Source organism: Heliconius melpomene, chromosome 8 (genome assembly GCF_056956725.1).
Source record: "Heliconius melpomene rosina isolate 202511_hmr_F chromosome 8, ASM5695672v1, whole genome shotgun sequence".
NCBI classification, from domain to species: Eukaryota; Metazoa; Arthropoda; class Insecta; order Lepidoptera; family Nymphalidae; genus Heliconius; species Heliconius melpomene.
The window spans coordinates 5,089,837-5,108,647 of record NC_140396.1 but is presented as its reverse complement, the minus strand read 5'-3'; the positions used below and the strand labels follow the sequence as shown (position 1 = coordinate 5,108,647).

General features: G+C 29.6%; 2 protein-coding genes across 4 annotated transcripts in view; one reads left to right on the top strand and one right to left on the bottom strand.

Moving 5' to 3' along the window:
- Positions 1-727: 727 nt before the first annotated feature.
- Positions 728-14,575, top strand: LOC146536812 (uncharacterized). 3 transcript variants are annotated; one of them, XM_085189747.1, is made up of 13 exons: positions 728-904; positions 1,192-1,306; positions 1,397-1,938; positions 2,693-2,914; positions 3,756-3,922; positions 4,796-4,911; positions 5,450-5,573; positions 5,883-5,999; positions 6,312-6,480; positions 7,023-7,127; positions 7,534-7,626; positions 7,958-8,094; positions 8,527-14,575. In XM_085189747.1, exons 2-13 carry the CDS (start codon positions 1,275-1,277, stop codon positions 8,569-8,571), a joined length of 1,869 nt encoding a protein of 622 aa, XP_085045873.1. In that variant the 5' UTR covers positions 728-904; positions 1,192-1,274; the 3' UTR covers positions 8,572-14,575. The 3 variants fall into 3 exon arrangements, with proteins under 3 accessions (XP_085045873.1, XP_085045871.1, XP_085045872.1); XM_085189745.1 differs by having other exon boundaries at positions 1,397-2,163; XM_085189746.1 differs by having other exon boundaries at positions 728-968; positions 1,397-2,163.
- Positions 14,576-15,701: 1,126 nt separating this feature from the next.
- Positions 15,702-18,811, bottom strand: part of LOC146536811 (uncharacterized) — a 37,263-nt gene continuing 34,153 nt past the window's right edge. Inside the window, exon 3 of the mRNA XM_085189749.1 lies at positions 15,702-16,955. The gene's annotated coding sequence lies outside the window, so the exon portion shown is untranslated. The remainder of the gene's footprint in view (positions 16,956-18,811) is intronic.

Genomic DNA, 18,811 nt, shown 5'->3' with positions numbered 1-18,811 from the left:
CGGTATCTTACGACAACTTTAATAACAAGTTATCCAATAGACAACGTAGCTTGATTGTAATCTGCCAATTAAAAAATAGTAATATGACTTATAGAAATTATATTGTTATAATAACTTTATTTAACAAATATAATAAAATAATTATAATATTTGTTAAATAAAGTTATGAAAATAAAATAATATTACTTACGATGTTTTTTATTATAATTATTCTCTTATTGCACATCCTTAACACTATAATAATTATAGATGTGTTTTAAGCTATATTTTAAATTTTCAAATTTATGAATTTCCACCGATGCTACATAGTTAAGTAGAAATCAAGCTGATTATAAAATTCAAATTCAAAACTTGTAAAATTTTCAATAAAAGATATGTTATTTTGTCAAACGTAGAATAGCGGGACAATAACATTTTCACTTTCAGAAAACATTTTTTTTTTACTTATATATTGATAGACAATTTCTAAGTAATATTTTATGAAAATATGGAAACAAATATAATTTCTTTATCATTATATACAGAAAAAACACTTTTAAATTACATACATACATCCTCATACATACATATACATCTTTTTTCAATATTATGTTTTATATATTCTCATAGTTAATAAAATATAAAAAATCTATATTTTAATCGTAGTCAATAGTTTTTATATATAATTTTGAATTTTGTATTCTTATATATCATTACAGTTTTTGAACGCACTTGCGTTTCAGCTACCATTTGCTTTAATCTGTCAATCTTTTGATGTTATTGAATAAAAGTTTTGAGTTACAAAGCTATCATTTTTTTCTGACAAATATAAAAAATACTTATTTTTATTAATAGTGTTAATGGTGTAAAACTGAGATTCAATTATACAAACCAGAATTGATCTATGAACGTTCTAGAATTAAATGTACGAATTTTGCAAAATATTCTATAAAAATATGTTTTACATTAGTCAGTGTTTATGCTTAACGGTACAATTATTGTCAAATAAATTAAAGTTTAATTTCATATCCTTAGTTGCATTCAATCGTGCTAAAATTCTAAGAAAATAATTAATAATTTCTGTATATGACAGATGTCATTATGATTGTCATTGCTTGGTAGTCTTATCTTTAAAAGCAAAATAATACGTATTTTCCTTAGTATAAGAGTATAAGCCATATAAAAACTTGTTAAATGGATTATTATTTTCAGTATGAAGCAGAGGGACCAATGCAATAGTATTGTATTTCTCAATATTAGTTATTTGTGTAATTAGATGGTACAATGAATACAGTATGTCTTATTTGAGCGCTTCAGAAAATGTGGGGTAAGTAGTTCTTGTGAAAATATTATATTATTTAATAATGCTTAAAATATTATATTATAATAACTGTATATGTTTACATTGTTTTATTAGTTTCAGTGGTATTACCCAAAATATATCAGATGCGAGTTGTGCCACACAATATAAAATGGCAGTTGATAGTGTATCAGGAGGATGTGGTGAAGTAAATATGTTCATCCATGACAGTTCTGGAGATGAACAATCTTATATGCCTCATCTTAGTGAATCTTTCTTTCATACCAAATTTAAAATAGATCCTAATGAATTATACACCTTCCATGATTCAGATGTTATTGCTGGAGAAATTACTGTTAGTCACACTGAAGATAATATAATGTTTCCTGACAATATAGATATCAAAACAAAGATTTTAGATAATTCTAATAAAGAAATACCTTCATTGGCTACAATGACCAATGGTGATGTTAAGTCAGAGACTCGGGAACTTGTTCCAAATGGTCATTACCACCTTGCATCACCTCATATGCCCAAAGGACAGATAGAAACAAAGTCAAATGCAAGAGTTCCAAAAACAAAGTCAAACATAAACAGTGCATCAAAAACAATTGACACACATCACATAGGCATTCCTAGCTCAAAAGCCCAAAATACTGGTATGCCATTGTTTAATAATTGTCCCAAAACTAGTACAAGTAATACAAGTGTCAGCAATGATAAATCATCAATAAGTATTAAAAGTAATACTGAAACATTTTTGGATGTGTTTAAAAGGGAACAAGGTGTAAGTGAAAATTCAATATCAGCAATAAAAACTGAACCAACTGCAACTGTGACTTCCATAAAGCCACCAGCTCTGGCTCCAAAAAAGCCCCCAGCAGGTAACAAATGTTACCATAACTTTCTTTATCTTTTCAGAGTTACCTCTGTCTACCTTTCTATATATAGGATAGGGAGGAAAACAATAAATATTAAAATTAAAATATATGTATAATCTATAGAATTGGAATAAAATACAATAGTTGTGAATTTAAGGATAATTCAGGGGGATACATAAATTATTTTCATTTCATTTATTTGAAACTTAAATAAAGATATATTTTTGGGCGCTGCACCATTTATTATGGAGATTTAGATAATAATATTTATTATTTTCCTTTATGTACGATTCTCTAATAAATAAATTCTAATATAGATATTTATAATTACCTATGTTTCTCATAAGTGCACTGTATAAATATATAAGTACGGATATATAAATAAAACAAAGTACCCATAAAATATTTTTAAATAACTATTCAACACTAAGGATAAGAAATATTTTAGAAAATATTTACACTACTTGGACAGTTTCAAAAAGCATAGGTTTGAGCCATGCTATATTTTTTAAAATATTTTACATTGTTTTAGTTAAATCTTCTCAAGCGAAACCTCGGAAAGGTCGTGGGCCTACAGTCCACGAAGCATTACAACGGATACCACAACAGTGTCGAGCTTTACCTATTTCAAATGCACCCTGGCATGCACCAGGAGAGGAAATGTTCCAATGTGGCCCACTAGATGATAAAAAACCAAATGCCTTCCGACAACTTGAAAGTAGCAGTAGCGATGATGATAATATGCCGGAATTTGGTAAATAAGGATTTACATATTTGACAGTAGTTTTAAATATAAAACAGGTAAGTATAATACATTTCGGCAACTTTAGTTCATTTGAAATAAAAAATATAATTATTTTAGTGACATATGTTTAATTTTGCCACATAAAATACCCTAAATATTATTTTGCCACTTTCTTATGATAAAAGTTTACAAAATCAAGTTTTGTTTAAAACAATCATATCATATAACTTGTTTTATTATATATTATTTATTTCTTGTTACAATTCTAACAAATAATTCAAAAATGTCCAGTTTATCACATTATTTTGACATACACAAATCACACTTGTTATGATTTTTGTATCTTGTATATTAGTCCTTTTTTTTATAAATATTGAAAGGTACTTCAAATAATGATGTATACCTTTGTTTAGTTTAGATATTGGAGTACATTTTATTATTTATTATTTTTGTGGTCAGATGTTATCTTTCAAAACATTTACTTTGTTCTCCTTGTATTATATTGTATTGGTTTTGTTATTACCGTAATCAATACTATTCTGTTTGGTGTTGGGTTCACATACCTTATTGAAAAAATACATATATTTTGCACAGCTCAATTCGTTTAATTGAGCCGTGTGTGAAGTGGGTTACAAAAACGATATTTGAGACGTTTGTAGGTTTAATCCCCAATCGAGAGAAAGAATTATTATTAAATAATAATTTCATTTCGTCGCTCTGGCACCAAGACAAAAGCCTGGCGTTGAGGTCCGCCAGTCAACAATTAATTTCTCGCAAAATTGGGCGGAAAATGGGGAACAGAGTGTCTTAACACAAGCCTCCCTTTAATTTATTTATAATATGTTTTTAGAATCCTACGTAGGGCCTGTATGTGTTGAAGAGAGTGCGGCGGAGACCCGCGGGGCGAGGTTAGCGTTGCGTCGCGCGGCCATGAGGCGCCAAGTGGCTAGGGCTGCCACTACATTACACTTGAGTAAAGGGCACAAAGAGGATAGGGCGTTGACAACCCTGATAAAGGTATTTGTTGTTCTTTTTTTTGCATTTAATTTAGTCGGTAATCAAGTTTTTATTGTTTTATAATTACTTTGTAATATTAATATGAATAATTATTAAAAACTAATATTGGGGCCGTTCTGACGTAGTGGCAATGCGTCTGACTGTAATTGTGATAATTGTGGGTTCGATTCTCACTCGGGAGAATTAATTTTTGTCACTTCCTCGCTGTACTAAGAGACAAGACAAAGAGTGCTGTTGGAGTTCTGCCACTCAACATGCAATGTTTTCAGAATTTGGTCGAAAGTGGGGAATAAAAGAATGTTTCCTTTGCGTACCCGGCTATATCATACGAAAAGTAACGTGAAAATAAAAAAGTTATAATAAAAACGAGTTATATCAAGAGTTTTCTAAAGAATGTGCTTGTTAATTTTTTTGTTAGCAGGGGTAATAATCAAAATATTATGAATTGTTGTAAGTTAACAATAGATAGCGTTACTTACGTCATTTTAATATTAATTTGTAAAACCATGCGATGTTAATTGTTATTAGTTAAAAATATAAGTGAGTTATAAAATAGTTCCTGCGAGTGCTTTACTTTTAATCAGTAAAAAATGAGTGTTTTTACATTTTAAATATAAAATCTTAAATTGCAGCTTAAGGAAAATAAGCCAAATTGTGCTTAATTCCTTTTGTTTTAATGTCTTCAGAAAGTAATTTGACTTGGATACTTAGAAATTCGGTAATTTTTTTAATTACAAAAATTTTTGGAATGTAATGTTTATTTTTATTTACACCGATACGTGTTTATCCAATAACATTTATATCATAAATATGATATAGTTTTGTGAAATAGCGTGGCTATGTAAGAAATGTATTATTTTTCATATCTTATAGAAACAAATAAGCGGAAAAAGTCCATCATATCGTCTTCCAACACAAACAGTTAACCATTTGCTCGCGATGCGAGGCATGACTTCCGTCTTGACAGTACAGGAACGTAGACAACTCAGGTGAATTATTTATAGATATTTATTTTTCATTATTTTACTATTTATTTTTAATATCTTTAATTTGGCACCCTCGGGACATCATAATAAAAGAACATATAAAAATAATAGTTTTAGATAAATTAAGTTATAATAAGTTTAGTAGTTTTTAATTATGTGCTTTAATGAAATATTTTTAACATTTATGTAAGTAAAACTTACACAGCACATATTTTTTTTGATTTTTATTATATTACTGTATTCACACCAGATAGAAAAAATCAAATTGCCGTTTAAAGAGATCTGAACTCATTTAATTAATTTAATATTAAATCTAAAAATAAAAAATAATATGTTTATATAAAAAGGTGATTACTTAGCTCTCATTGCTAATTTATGTAAAATATACAAGTGTGATGATATAAGTAAAAATCGAATATTTTTTATTATTTTTTTATTGAATAAATACTTCAATATGTTTAATATTTCTATTTTAAACATATTAGCGTTTAAGTCACAATATATAAATAAAAAACCTAACAAATACTATTCAAATCAACAGAGAAACAGGTTGGTCAGGCGGTGAGAGTTACAATAGAGGCGCTTCAACGTGTTGCGAAGATAAGTGTACGCAACCTCCGCTCCCGTGCGGTCGATACTGCCTCACGCACGTGACTCACGCGCAGGTAGAGTTAGGCGTAATTGTTATATTTTTAAAATGAATTATTCGCTTGTAAAGGCTAAGCTTTATTATTAAGTTAAAGTTCATTCATTTGTGTTCGTTATATGACGAGAATCGTAAAACCACCACTGTCAACTCGATGTTCGCCGAATAACTACTGAATATCCCCGATCATTGCCGAACTGAGGCACCATGTATTTTTCTTTTAGATATTAATCATTATAAATGTCAATGTTATAAATAAGTAATGGTTAGAATATTAAAAATAAATAATCTGCTGTACGTTACAACGGCCAATATAATGTACGCGTAGGAGCAGCGGCTGTACGCGGCTTGTGCGGCCGTGTTCGCCGGTGGTGAGAGATGCAAACAGCCGCTGCTGCCGCTGCAGGACCAGACCCCGCTGTGTGCTGAACATGCGTGGAAGCGGGTAAGTTTTGTCTTCTTCGCACCCTTGTATGTATAGACCGACATAAGCTTTATGATTTTTTTGGAGGTAGGGACATTTGCGAACCAACTTTGGAACCAACTTATACACCGCAACCCACAATCTCATTCCGCGAGCCCCATCACAAACACTAAAGTACTGTGGAACGCCTCCTGTGATTGCTTCACCATATATGACAAAGTACGTGGAACGCCTGCATATGGGTAAGATGCATATAACTGTATATAAGCGTTTGACCCATTCACAATCGTTATAAATTGATTGGCGGAAACAAATAATAACAACCCTTCCCAGGATAACTACGAGCTGCTAAGCCGCGAGAACAAACCCAAAGCGGCGCGCAAGCGTGCGTGGGCGCCGCGCCCACCGCGTCCTCCGCGCGCGCCCCGCGCCCGTCGCCCCAAGCGCCGCAAGCGCACCGCCGCCAAGCGACCCGCTAACGCACACACGCAGTCTTTGTCTGGTAATTGTATATCATAAATATATTATCTAGGAGCTAATAATTTAGATAGCACACTATAGTTCTCGAGGCTTAAAGTAAACTTTGGATTTATGAGTAATAATAAGTTGTCGATTGTCAAAAACCAGTATGAACCAGTTTTGACCAAGCAAGTGACGTTATAGTTGCACAAAACTAATATACATTTAGAGGTCCCATGTAGGAGCATTTTGTTGTTTATGTTTATAAATGTAAATAATATTTTATGTAGTACAGTAGGTTTTTGTATAATATATACGGTGGAGAAATAAATTATTTTTATTACGCTTCTAATTCGACGAAATCAAAAGATAATCTAAAATCTTGAAATTGGTATGGAAGCCTTGGTGGTCAGTCCGACTTGACTGGTTTTTAAAATTAATATAGCTTTTATAATCTTGAATAAGGTTGCCAAAAATTGTACTTATTAACATTTTGATTACCTAAGGTGTTGCATTTATTTTACTAAAAAAATGAGCTATTGATCACATTTTTATTCTTAATAAAATATAAATTATTGTTTACAGAAATCAATGTATGTTCAAACTCTTCCACATATGACAGTTCTGAAGATACAGCCATGGGCGCGTTGAGCGAAAACGAATACATGACTAATAGCTCTCATGACTTGGGTATAAAGTTTACGCATTTTTTATATCTTTTTAAAAAAAAACTATAATTTATTGGGAACCTTGTAACTTGTAAACAAATGAAAATGCTGTATTTACTAAAACAGATTTGAAACAACTTAATAACAAATTATGAAAGAGAGAGAGAGAGAGTTTTTGTTTTAATCAAATAATGCCTGTTATTAAAATATTTACATTAACACGATTGCGGCGTTGAGTTCCACCATTTAACTCGCAATGCCTCTAGAATTTGATTTTGGAATGGAAGTGTCTTAATGGGAACGAAGTGTCTTAACACTAGGTTACCTCTGCTTACCCTGCAGATTTTCCTTTTCAGTCATCAGAATTTAGAATAAACCAAACAATATATTTTGAAATTAAATTTAGGTAATAATTTGATTTTTTACAGTGGAAGTGGGTCAGGTTCCACCAGAGGACATCTTGGATCCGTCAGTACTCAGTCAGATCCCCGACGAAGCTTTCACGGAGTTTTTTAATCAAGGTTTCTTATTATTATATTTTTTTATATGGCAATAGCAATGCAATTAACTTTGATATTTCAAAATAAAAAATACTTTATAGTAGTGAAAAGAATTGATAACTGCAAATGCAATGGATGCGGGTTCAATCCTCACTTGGGAGTAATGAATGATTTTCTTTTCCACATTGTGGCAAAACAGCATCTTTATTTCCACCACTTAACAGTGGGTCTATTAGTGGTGGATTGGATTAGTGGCATTATAACTCCTTAACACTAAGTTCCCTCTGTCCACTCCGCTATGTGCGTGACAGTGTGAAACTAAAAATATATATATTTAAAATGTTATTTTCAGCGGAAGCCGGCGCTCAATTCGGTGAAAGTTCAGAGCTGGCAGCCGCGCTGGAGGCGGTGCTGGACGAACGCGTACTGGACGAGAGACCGCTGGACATCACTGACGTGTTCTCTCACACCGTGCATATTAGGAATAAGGTAGTTGGGTTTATATGTAGATATGGTTATATTATTGAGGTTAAATGGCACAGAGTGTGACTGTAAACGCAACGTCTATGGCTTCATTTCCCATTCAAAAGAGTAAATTATCCAATATTTTTTTGCTCTGTTCCTTCTCTTCAGATTATTAATTCCCTTCAGATAATTGAAACTACAACCACTGTGTTGTCAGTCAGACGCTATTGACCATTGTGTCACTACGACCTCATCTTTTTTTTAAATAGCTTCACGCTGTTACCCCCATTTAGTAGGTGAGGCAGAGAGAACCTAATGTTAGGACACTTTTCTACCCACTTTCCGACCAATTCCGTGGAAGGGAACGCTACCTCAATTGCATTTGAAGCGAGACCCTATAGGAGGATACCACGACGATCTGATTATTCTATTTCATTAATTCGTTTTTCGTTTCAGATGGTACCAGCGGTCAGTATGGAGCCCTCTACCGCGCCCTCATAACATAGTAGTAAGCTGAAATAACCCTTATGAACTATACGATTAGGAACAAATTTGGTTAAACAGTAGTCTCAAGTTCTTTCATGCTTTAAGTTTGTGTGTGCGTGTCTAGTGAAATGTATTGTAGGATGAAAAACGATGCACGATAAGGGAGTTCCGATAAATGAATGTTAGTAGTAAATTGTTAATTCGTCGGAGGTTCCCAGGTTCCCCCCTGCCTACCTCGGTATGTGCGGGATACGGCGGGAGGCCTTGAATAACTATTAATTATCTGTGGTTAGATCAATGAAAATAGCCAAGATTTTATATTTTTTTGTATAGAAATTTTGATTTTAGAAGAAATAATATTAATATTTTCGTTAATAGGTTCATTTCAATATATAAATTTAAAATTTTATTTCCAGTACTATATATTGTATAATGTAGCGTGTAGTTTTATTTATTATACACGAATTCGCATTTAAATTGTATATAGGATTTTTTATTGTGACTTTTATCAGTATTAATATTTATAATGGAATATTCAATTAGGCATTTTAATTTTAAAGTACTTAACTGACCTATTGACGAGGTAAACTTATTTTTAAAAAAAATTGGCTGTTAATATAAAATGTATTTTATCTACAATTTACTATAAATTTGTCGGTTCTCACTTATTGTTGGTAGATTAAAGAAACTTTTGTTGAGTGTAGGCACGTTTATGTATGAAATACTCCAAGATGTGAAAAATCTAAAATTTATTTAATATGTTACATAGGAAACACTAATATAATATTTTATATTTCTAATATTTTGATTGTTGCAGTATTTCCTCATTTAATGTTTATTTCATTTTATTATGATCGTAGTGTACGCATCGTTGCTAGACGCGACGGTTGTGGATTTGATTCCCAATAGGTGTAAATAAATATTTTCTTTTCTTCACCATAACAAAAACTCCAAACTTCCTCAGATTCCTCCACTTCTCCATTTTAATTATATGAGGATAAAACAACTTATTAACTCTTAGAAGTATTTAATACATAAACAAAATGATATATCGAGGTATCGTTTTTCTACGATTGGTCAATGTGAAAAGCTATAAGGTGTTGCTTTAGACTGTTATATAAAAGGATGATGGTTATATTCCACATTTAAAACAATATTTAGAGGTACACCCTCCAAATCCTTGTTTATATTTTTGTAATTTCATTTTTTTTATATGTCTTATGAATAAATGTTATTGTCGTAGCTTTAAAATTACGTAAGTTATTTTTCTTTTTCAATATTAACTTCATTATTTCAATTAAAATTATTACTAAATTTGATGTATGTATAAACATATACATGAAAGTGGGGAACGGTAGTGTCTTAATGGGAACGGAGTGTCGTCACACTAGGTTCCCAAATTCCTTCTTCATGCTTTGATAAGTGCGGGATACAGCGTGAAGCTTAAAAAAAATTAAACAGTCATACAACATGGTAACGTTTAAAGGTAATTTTTAAGCTATGACAAATGGTTAGTAGATGTTTGTCTCGTAAAAGAATATTTTTCATTTATTTATTACCATATTTTTTTTATATTCATTTAATTTCCTTTTCACATAGTATGTAATGCGCGTAGACTAACAACTAAAAATAGAAATAGTTTTAAACAGAACCAAATGAAGAAAAATATTTTTGTAATAATGTTTATGTTCCTATATGATAATTCTTGTGATTCGAAGTGAGTCTGCCGCAGTGTTGGCAGTATTGAAAAAAATAATAATTGGTATTTTATAATTTGTAAGGGAGCGATAAACGTGTCTAGATTTAAAATGTATTGTTTTTTTTACAGCATTTCCATGAAATTATGAAATTTTAAACGCTATTCGCTGGGTTTTTTTTAATTATGTCAAACAGAAGATTGAGAACATTTTTTAGCAAATAATAGTTTTATTTTGTGATCTGGCAATGCTTTATTATTTTTTTATTTCTTCGAACGACATACTCCACGTTGATTTTTCTATTTTGTATATCATATGTCGGAGACTTGAGGTCAATGACATTATCAACACAAGGAAATAACCTGAACAACGGGATGTGATGGAGCACTACAAAAATATCCGATATCCAATATAAAAGAACTATTCGTAAACGAATCCTATATATGCGTTTAGGATAATTTCGAAAATGAGCCTAAAGAGTTTAGAGACTTTTGTTGCTTATAAAAATAAACAATAAATATTACCGTAGCGTTTGGCGTTGGCGTTTCTCTCTGACTACCCCGCTAGGGATACAGCGCGAAATTAAATTTTATAAATATCACGAACTATCAATAACAACAAAATACATGATCGAAATTATTCGGAACTAATAATACGAAATTATTTGATTTCTGTAACTTAAACCGATGTACTATTCTTTTTATATCCGTATCTAGATACAAAATATCCGTTAATTCTTTTTTTTTAGCTTCACGCTGCATCACGTATATAGTAGGCTCAGGCCCAGAGTTAAACTCCCATGTCTGTACTAATAATTGTGTTGACATCTGCATTTAAAATTTTTCAAGACATTGGACACATACCATCCGCCTCAGTAATCGGGTAGTTTTTAGGGATGGCGAATCTTTAAATTATTTATTAAAATTTTAAACAATATCCATCCAAATATTAGTAGTATTTTTTTTATATAAAATTTTATGTGAAAAGTAAAACTGCATAGAAGTGTATAAGTAATACTTTGTAGGTATTAAATATAATTGAGGTTTACGTCAAATATTTATTTGGTCTCAATTTCTGTGAATTTACAGAAAAAACACCACTAAAAGTTGCACTAAAGAGTGATTATTGTTTCAGTGTTTTACGAAGATTCCGATTTCCGGAGATTTGCAATCATTGTGCATCTAAAAATAAGACTTGGAAATGTGCTGCATTGATTTTTTCGAAAGATTTCATTACTATAGAACTCTACATACTTTTTGCCTTTTTGATTTTCTAAAACTTAACAAAATCTCGGCTAGTAATAAAGAGGTTTCCTTAAAATCCTTAACAAATCTAATAAGTAATATTCCAACGAAACATACAAAAAAGTAAATAAATCACCATGACACTGTGAAACCAAATAATAAGTTTCAAAATGAGGTTTTTAGTTTATTCTAAATTTATATACAAATAGAAATCGATTCTAAAAATTGTTTGCTTATAATTTTATAAATAACTCGTCTTTTATAATTAATTAATTATTGAAATACCTAGAACAAGGTTCGTCACCCCTGGCTTAGTCTAATGTCAGATACGCTTACCCATAGGCAGTACCTGTATTCATTTTGTAACGATATACAAATAACAATAGTATAGAATTTATATTTATAAGTATGCTAGTTATTATATACTTGCTAGTTATTTATTATTTTAACCTGTGGGTACAGAATTGGTCTATTTTACGATTCAAAGTGAAAAAATAACAAATGTTACAAGTTTCCCATTATTTGAACAAAAGCGAAATTTTATTTCTAATTTGCATTTAAATATCCAAAAAAACTAACTTTTTTAAAGAGTAATTAATTCGGAAAGAAAAAGAAAGATTTATATTATTACTATTTATATTTCTTTTCTTCCAAAAAAGTATGTTTTTTATGTTGCTAAGATTTGAAATACCCAGAATTTAAAAAAAAATTAAGATGACAAATTATTATAGGTATGTTGTTTATCGATTTTGATAATTTTTGTACCGACAGTTTTATTTTAACTTCTGTAGATCAATTGGAACTGACTGCGCTTAGGGAGATTAACGTTACGTAGGCTTTAAGTATTGTACTTCGCTTCTAAGGTAGAGTCACGTTAGAAAACACTCTCATGTTTACTTTGTTTTGTTCTTTAAATAATAATTTCGTTCAGTATCGATTTTTAGTGTTTATGCTTTTTAAATTATAACTAGACTGAATTTGTGGTATAATTTAGCTAAACTTTTTTTTAACCATTTTTTTTTACTTTTGTAATAGACACTAATCACTCGTTTTTACGATATTTTAAGTGGGACGACTCTTTCTTTTAAGTATTTAGGGCTATCCATTTTTATTTATAACTCGTACGGTACGTTTCATTTATATTGAAGTAGGCAAGAATACAAAGTGGTCATCAAAGCAATAATTTCAATATGTCCAAATGTATATTATCGTAAATTATAACACTATATAAGATATCTCATGTAATATTTAAGATTTACATACATATATTGTGTAAATTTAACATAGTGCCATTGTTTTTGATGGATACTGTTTCCTTACATACAGACTAAAAAAATATTCAGTTTTAAGCTATAATATCGATTATAATATATCGATATTCAGCACATATTTTACACGAATAGTGTCTCCTTATTGAACAAAACTTTGGATTTCCTATGAAAATGAAAACAACCGCCGTACAACTGTACTACAACTAAATAAGGAATTTTGACGATTTTTAAAAAGTCAAAAAAGTTATTGTAATGGTAGTATCGGTGTAGTGTGAGATGTGGTACGTGAACTTATTAAGTGTTGTACAGACGATCCGCCTTTTACAATATTTGCATAGTAAGCGATCGTGTGGCAAGTCTTTTAAATAATAATTAATTACATTATATTATATACTCTGTGAAATGGAGGTAATTTGAATATTTTCAATATCATTCTTTAAACACTCCAATAAGATGCCTTCTTACTAGAATGTAAACCAAAATATGTATTTAAAACATATGTATGTAATTTGTACATATATTATGTTGGTTATGTAATACTTACTGTGTTTTCCTCAAGAGACTCAGTTACTTGGCAAATATTGTACAGTGAACGGATGTTAGGTGTTGCAATAATATGTGAATAAAATAAGAAACTGCTACCTCTTTGAATGCCTGATACTTGTTGACGGTCTATTGTCCAATGCGTGTACAGTTGTTGAAATTTGAAATAAACATGAAACACCCATTGCTCAGATTTACATTTGTTGTCTTAATTTGACCCCCGTTTTGTTTTGTACCTGTTATATCTCCTTTCAATTCATTTTGTGATGAAATAATTGTCATTTTAGAAAAATACTATTTTTATTACCCTACAGTTTTTTTCATAAAGTGAGTTTGGTATTATATTTTACAGAGTTGCCTCCTTACATTTTAAATTCAATAAAAAAATATATTAAATAATTCGAAAATAAATTTTATTATATAATTATATATTCAAATACATCAAATAATCAATTGTGTTGGCTCATTTTATCATGTTCATAGTTCGTTGTATTGTTTTTGAATGTGGATTGTCTGTGTGACATTTTATTTTTTAATCTTTAGTTACATAGATGTATAAACGCAAAGCCGAATTGCCAATTGAAAGCGGCAGTTTTTTTTTATTAAACGGAAAATATTATTAGAGACTAACTTGTATAGGAAGTTTGATCATTATTCATATTTAATTTATTTATTTCATGTTTCATTTATTTTACGAGCTTAAGCAACGAAAATGTTTCTGTATGTTTACAAAATTTCTAAATCGTGCGATTTAATAAAAAAATAACCTACCTATATTCCAAATATAATTCTAGTTTCTTTTTTTATTAACTGAATATGTGATATCGGTTTGTGGAAGTCCAGTTCATTTTTTTTTTTAACTTTAACAGGAAATGAGTAACAGATGACATTCCTACAACTTTTTTTATTGGTTTTCTCAATAACACTTATTTTTTTATAACAAGGAAATACAAGATTACATGCAATCAATGCCTTAATTTGTCTTATATGTATCTTTTTCTTTTTCTCACGAAAATATTAGGTACAATTGTTTGAGGAATAACTGCTGTATACTTTCGAATGTATAGGAATTTTCTCTCTGGACATGTCTACTTTTGAGTAAGCGTTTGGTCTCTTAACATAAGTTAGAATCGACTATTTTTTTTTTATATTTAAATCGCATTTTTAGTTAGTAACGTGTACAATATGTAATTTGAATATGGGATATCATTTTCTTAACTTGTAATTTATGTGTAGTGAAATAAATAAACATTTTACTGTATAATCTTTTATTTATTTTTTTATCTATTTACATTAGTTTTCTTATTATACATGTTTAAATTTAAAAATATATATAAATAAATATAGCAGTTTATTACAACAATATTTAAAAAAATATAATGTTACTCCCTTCTTGTACTATTTAAGTAAAAATTATAACACTAAAAAGCTGAATAACCATTTGAGATAACATATTTATTTGCTTATTAAAAAAACGTATCAAAATTTGAACGTAGCGGGATTTAAACCCACACCTCTGAACCACCCTACAAAATATTTCTTTTTTTCTTTTTAAGTGTGGAATAACACAAAAAATTATAAAAAGAAAATTTTTAAAAGTATATATTATTTATTAGTGTAAGTAATGGCGTAAGTCCACGTGCGCTTTGTTGGCGTCCGTCCCATCCATGCACCTGAGCCTGCATTGGTGACACGAGTTACGCGACCAGGCTATTTCTGTTCATCTATTTGTAGGTCAATCCGTCTCTTTATATTAGGGCCACTTATAAATCTCATTGAAATGTATATGTATGTTCTTTGTTACATTTTAAACAATATGTACTAAGACCGACTAAGTTTGATAGAAAAAAATTGTGTTAGTAAATAGGAGTTTTGCATTCATTGAAATATATTTTTAATACAAGTATGTACTATTTTTAAGATAGGATAATAGTTAAGAAAAATTTCAACCAATACAATCGAACAGTAATTTTGTCGAATAAAATACTTATAATGATATAATTTTTTGTATTTATGTATCGATTTAAATAAAAAACGAATACTGAATGCTAAGAGAAGTTTTCGAAAATGCAATAGTATTTAAATTGGTTAAGCATTTTCTAAGAATTACGTGCACAAACGCACATGCAAACAAATATATTTTATCTATATATAGTTTTGGGTTCTATTATATTGATAATATCTTAACCTATTCTATGGCAGATTATATTTAATTAAATAATAAATTATTTACTAATTATAATTATTTAATATAGTATGGCAAAACAATATAATTTATAAAAAAAGTTTTTCTAAATTAAAGATTTCTTTTGCTGCTTCAGGCAAGACGCAGAGGCAGTGGCGTTACTGGCTGTTGCTGTGACTAAACAACCAGCTAACCACACTGCCACTGTGGCCTACCCATGCTTCTGCTCTTCTGTTTTGTGCTTCGAGATCTTCATTGTCTTCAAACTTCTACCTTCTTCTTCTAATTTCAAACATAATTATAGAATACTATAGTTACAGTTTTTAAATTAAAGGGGTGATTCTACGATATATTTTATAATTATTTACAAATATTTAAAAAATCATAAATTTTAATTATGTTAAATAATTTAATTTTACTTATTACAATAATTTAGCTAGTCTTGAGATATTATTATTTAAAAACTTTTTGATTATCTATATCTCTATATCAACCTGATTTACCTGAAACTTAGATTATAATATGAAAAATAAATTGTATGTATTATATAAATTTTAATTAAACAATTTGTTTATTATAGAGTACCTTGCTATAGCTTCGGTTGGTTGCAGTTTGCTATAGTATGCAAGAATTCGTCTTTTATAAAGTAGGTACTTACAATCCCAATTGAAATAAACAGAGAAAGAGAGTAGAATTTAACACCTAGATCATAAGTTGTTTACACAAGCAATAAATATGGCATAGGCTTTTTTTTTTTTTATTATAATTTAAAATTAAACAATTCTGGATAAAAATGTCTTATTAGAATATTTTTCTTTATATCTGAGCAGTTTATTTCAGTTTCTTAAGAAATTAATAATATTAAAAGTTGAATCTTCTTCTTCTTTCTTGACCATGCTGCGCTAAGCTCTAGAAGTCAAGCTCAAGACTAAATGACCATCAATAGTTTAGTTATCGGCCTGTCACTCTCGAGTTGGCTTCCATATGCTTTGCGATTAGGAGACATATTACAAATAATCACCAAAGTACAAAATTATAAAATTAGTGTAAATTAATTACATAAGCTGGCCTTTCCATTGTCTTAAAATATTTATTGATGCAGTTTAAGTAGATTTCTAAAAGTTATTGAAGTTAATAATTATTAATATGTTTAATAACTAGTAACTTTTAGTTTCTTGTTTTATAATTGATTGATGATTTTCTGGATGTGGGCGGTTAATGACCACAATGTAATTTTCATAAATTCCAATATAGATTGTTATTTATTTGTTGTAACGTATTTTTTTACTATTTTTATTAAATGTTCAGATAACATGTTTAAAAAATATTTGACATATTTAACCTGTCCATTTAACAAGACAATTTGATTCAAGATGGACTCGATGGAATATAAATGCGTGGAATTTTCTGTTGATGTTACGATGTCTCCCAATCTCCTAGCGTTGGTGTGTTCCCCAATCTGAAAAAGAAAGAATGATTCTAGATATTTTATTGTGTAAACTTTACGATGAGATTAGCAAATATTCTTGCCTATAATACTAGTTATTATTTTCACCATATTTTTGTTCTTTCTGGATAATCAAATATAGATGATATTTTAGAGTACAGCAGAGTAGGCAGAGGGAATCTAGTGTTAAGACACTCCGTGCCCTACTTTCTGCCGAATTCTATAGGCATTGCGTGTCGAGTGGCAGAATCAACGCCGCGTTTTGCCTCGATATTAGAACGAAGAAATGGAAATATAAACGTAAATAAATATTTCACTTCCTCGAGTGGGGATCGAACCCACAACCGTCGCGTTACAGTCACACCATTATAATATTTTAATGTCTAAAATAATTTTTAATTTCTTAGAAGTATCTTCTTTATAAGTTTGCAAGAAATAAATACTAATATATAAAGCCTAATAGCTAATTTATCGACCTGTTGAGTGCAATTTCATCAAATACCACTACATTATACAATGTTTTACATACTATGTTGTTTTATTACATATGAATAACTCGTTCTGCAACTTTTAGTATTAAATATCTAACGTAAAAGGATTTACGCTCGCTATATATTATTCATTTTATATCAATATTTATATATAAATATGAAATACATACATTTTATCCTGTAATTTCGCCCGAATTTGTGTTATTGTTATTAAAGTAAGTGGTAAATCTCTATGTCGCGCTTTTTTGGAACTGGCAAATGAAAATTTCTCTCCAGTAGATATGATATCCATAACGTATACAACCAAGGCTGGTTCTTTGCGCCACATCACCTTAAATATATATATTTTATGTATATTTGAAAATGTATACTAATTTAGTTTAGAGCAATGATTCATATGAATTAAAACGAAACATGTTTATTTTCATATTTTGGCGCCACATTATTATTTTTTATAAAAACCACTTTCGAAAATCAATTCATGGAACAATTTATAGTTAAAAAAAAACTAAAATTATATATATTTCGCGCTGTTATTAAAAATGTCCAATAAAAAAAGCAAATAAACGGTATAAAAGAGAAAGTTCTTTATTCTGCCAGAAATCCAATTCAATTTACTTAAACCTATTAAATTGAGTAAATAAATAATTTACAGAGGCATTTGAAAGTGTGTACCGATTATTACATTCCGTCCGAATTGCTTCCTTTGATTATTTATTTATAGGCCTATTTTATAAAATGTCTGATCGAGGTGTATTCACACGGTCGAGTATGTAGTTGTTTTTTTTTTTAAATTGGAATATTAACTTTTTTTATTGCATTATTACTTACAGTACGGTCCACAAGTTGTGGCCACTCTGATGAATACCTAATTTTCTGAAATTATGCGTTGTTCACTTGGAAAGGAAATATTTAAAAGTAAGAAAAATCTTAAAATGAAGTCTGCGCAGCCCTATACAGTTAACTACAGTGTGGCCACAACTCGTTGACCGTACTATACAAATTTGTAAAGAAATATGATGATATTTTGCCAATGTCTTCTTGAATTTAATGAAATGGTTTAAACATATACAATCTAGATAAGGTTCATTTTTTATTATAGTAAAATAAAAAAAAGGGTAGGTGGAATACCAGCAGTGGAAATGTTCATTATATTATAGTATACTCAATATTAATTGGTCCTAATTAGGAACTTACGTTTCTTTTTAATTAAAAATCAAATAATTTATTATACATATTATGTAATTACTAGACTAAAAAAGACTAATAATTTTTTCTTTAATTTCAGTATACCTTACTGATTATATTTACTTCTTATTAAATCCAAAACAAATTTCCCACATTAAATTTAACAGCGAAATGTGAAACAGGTTTTAC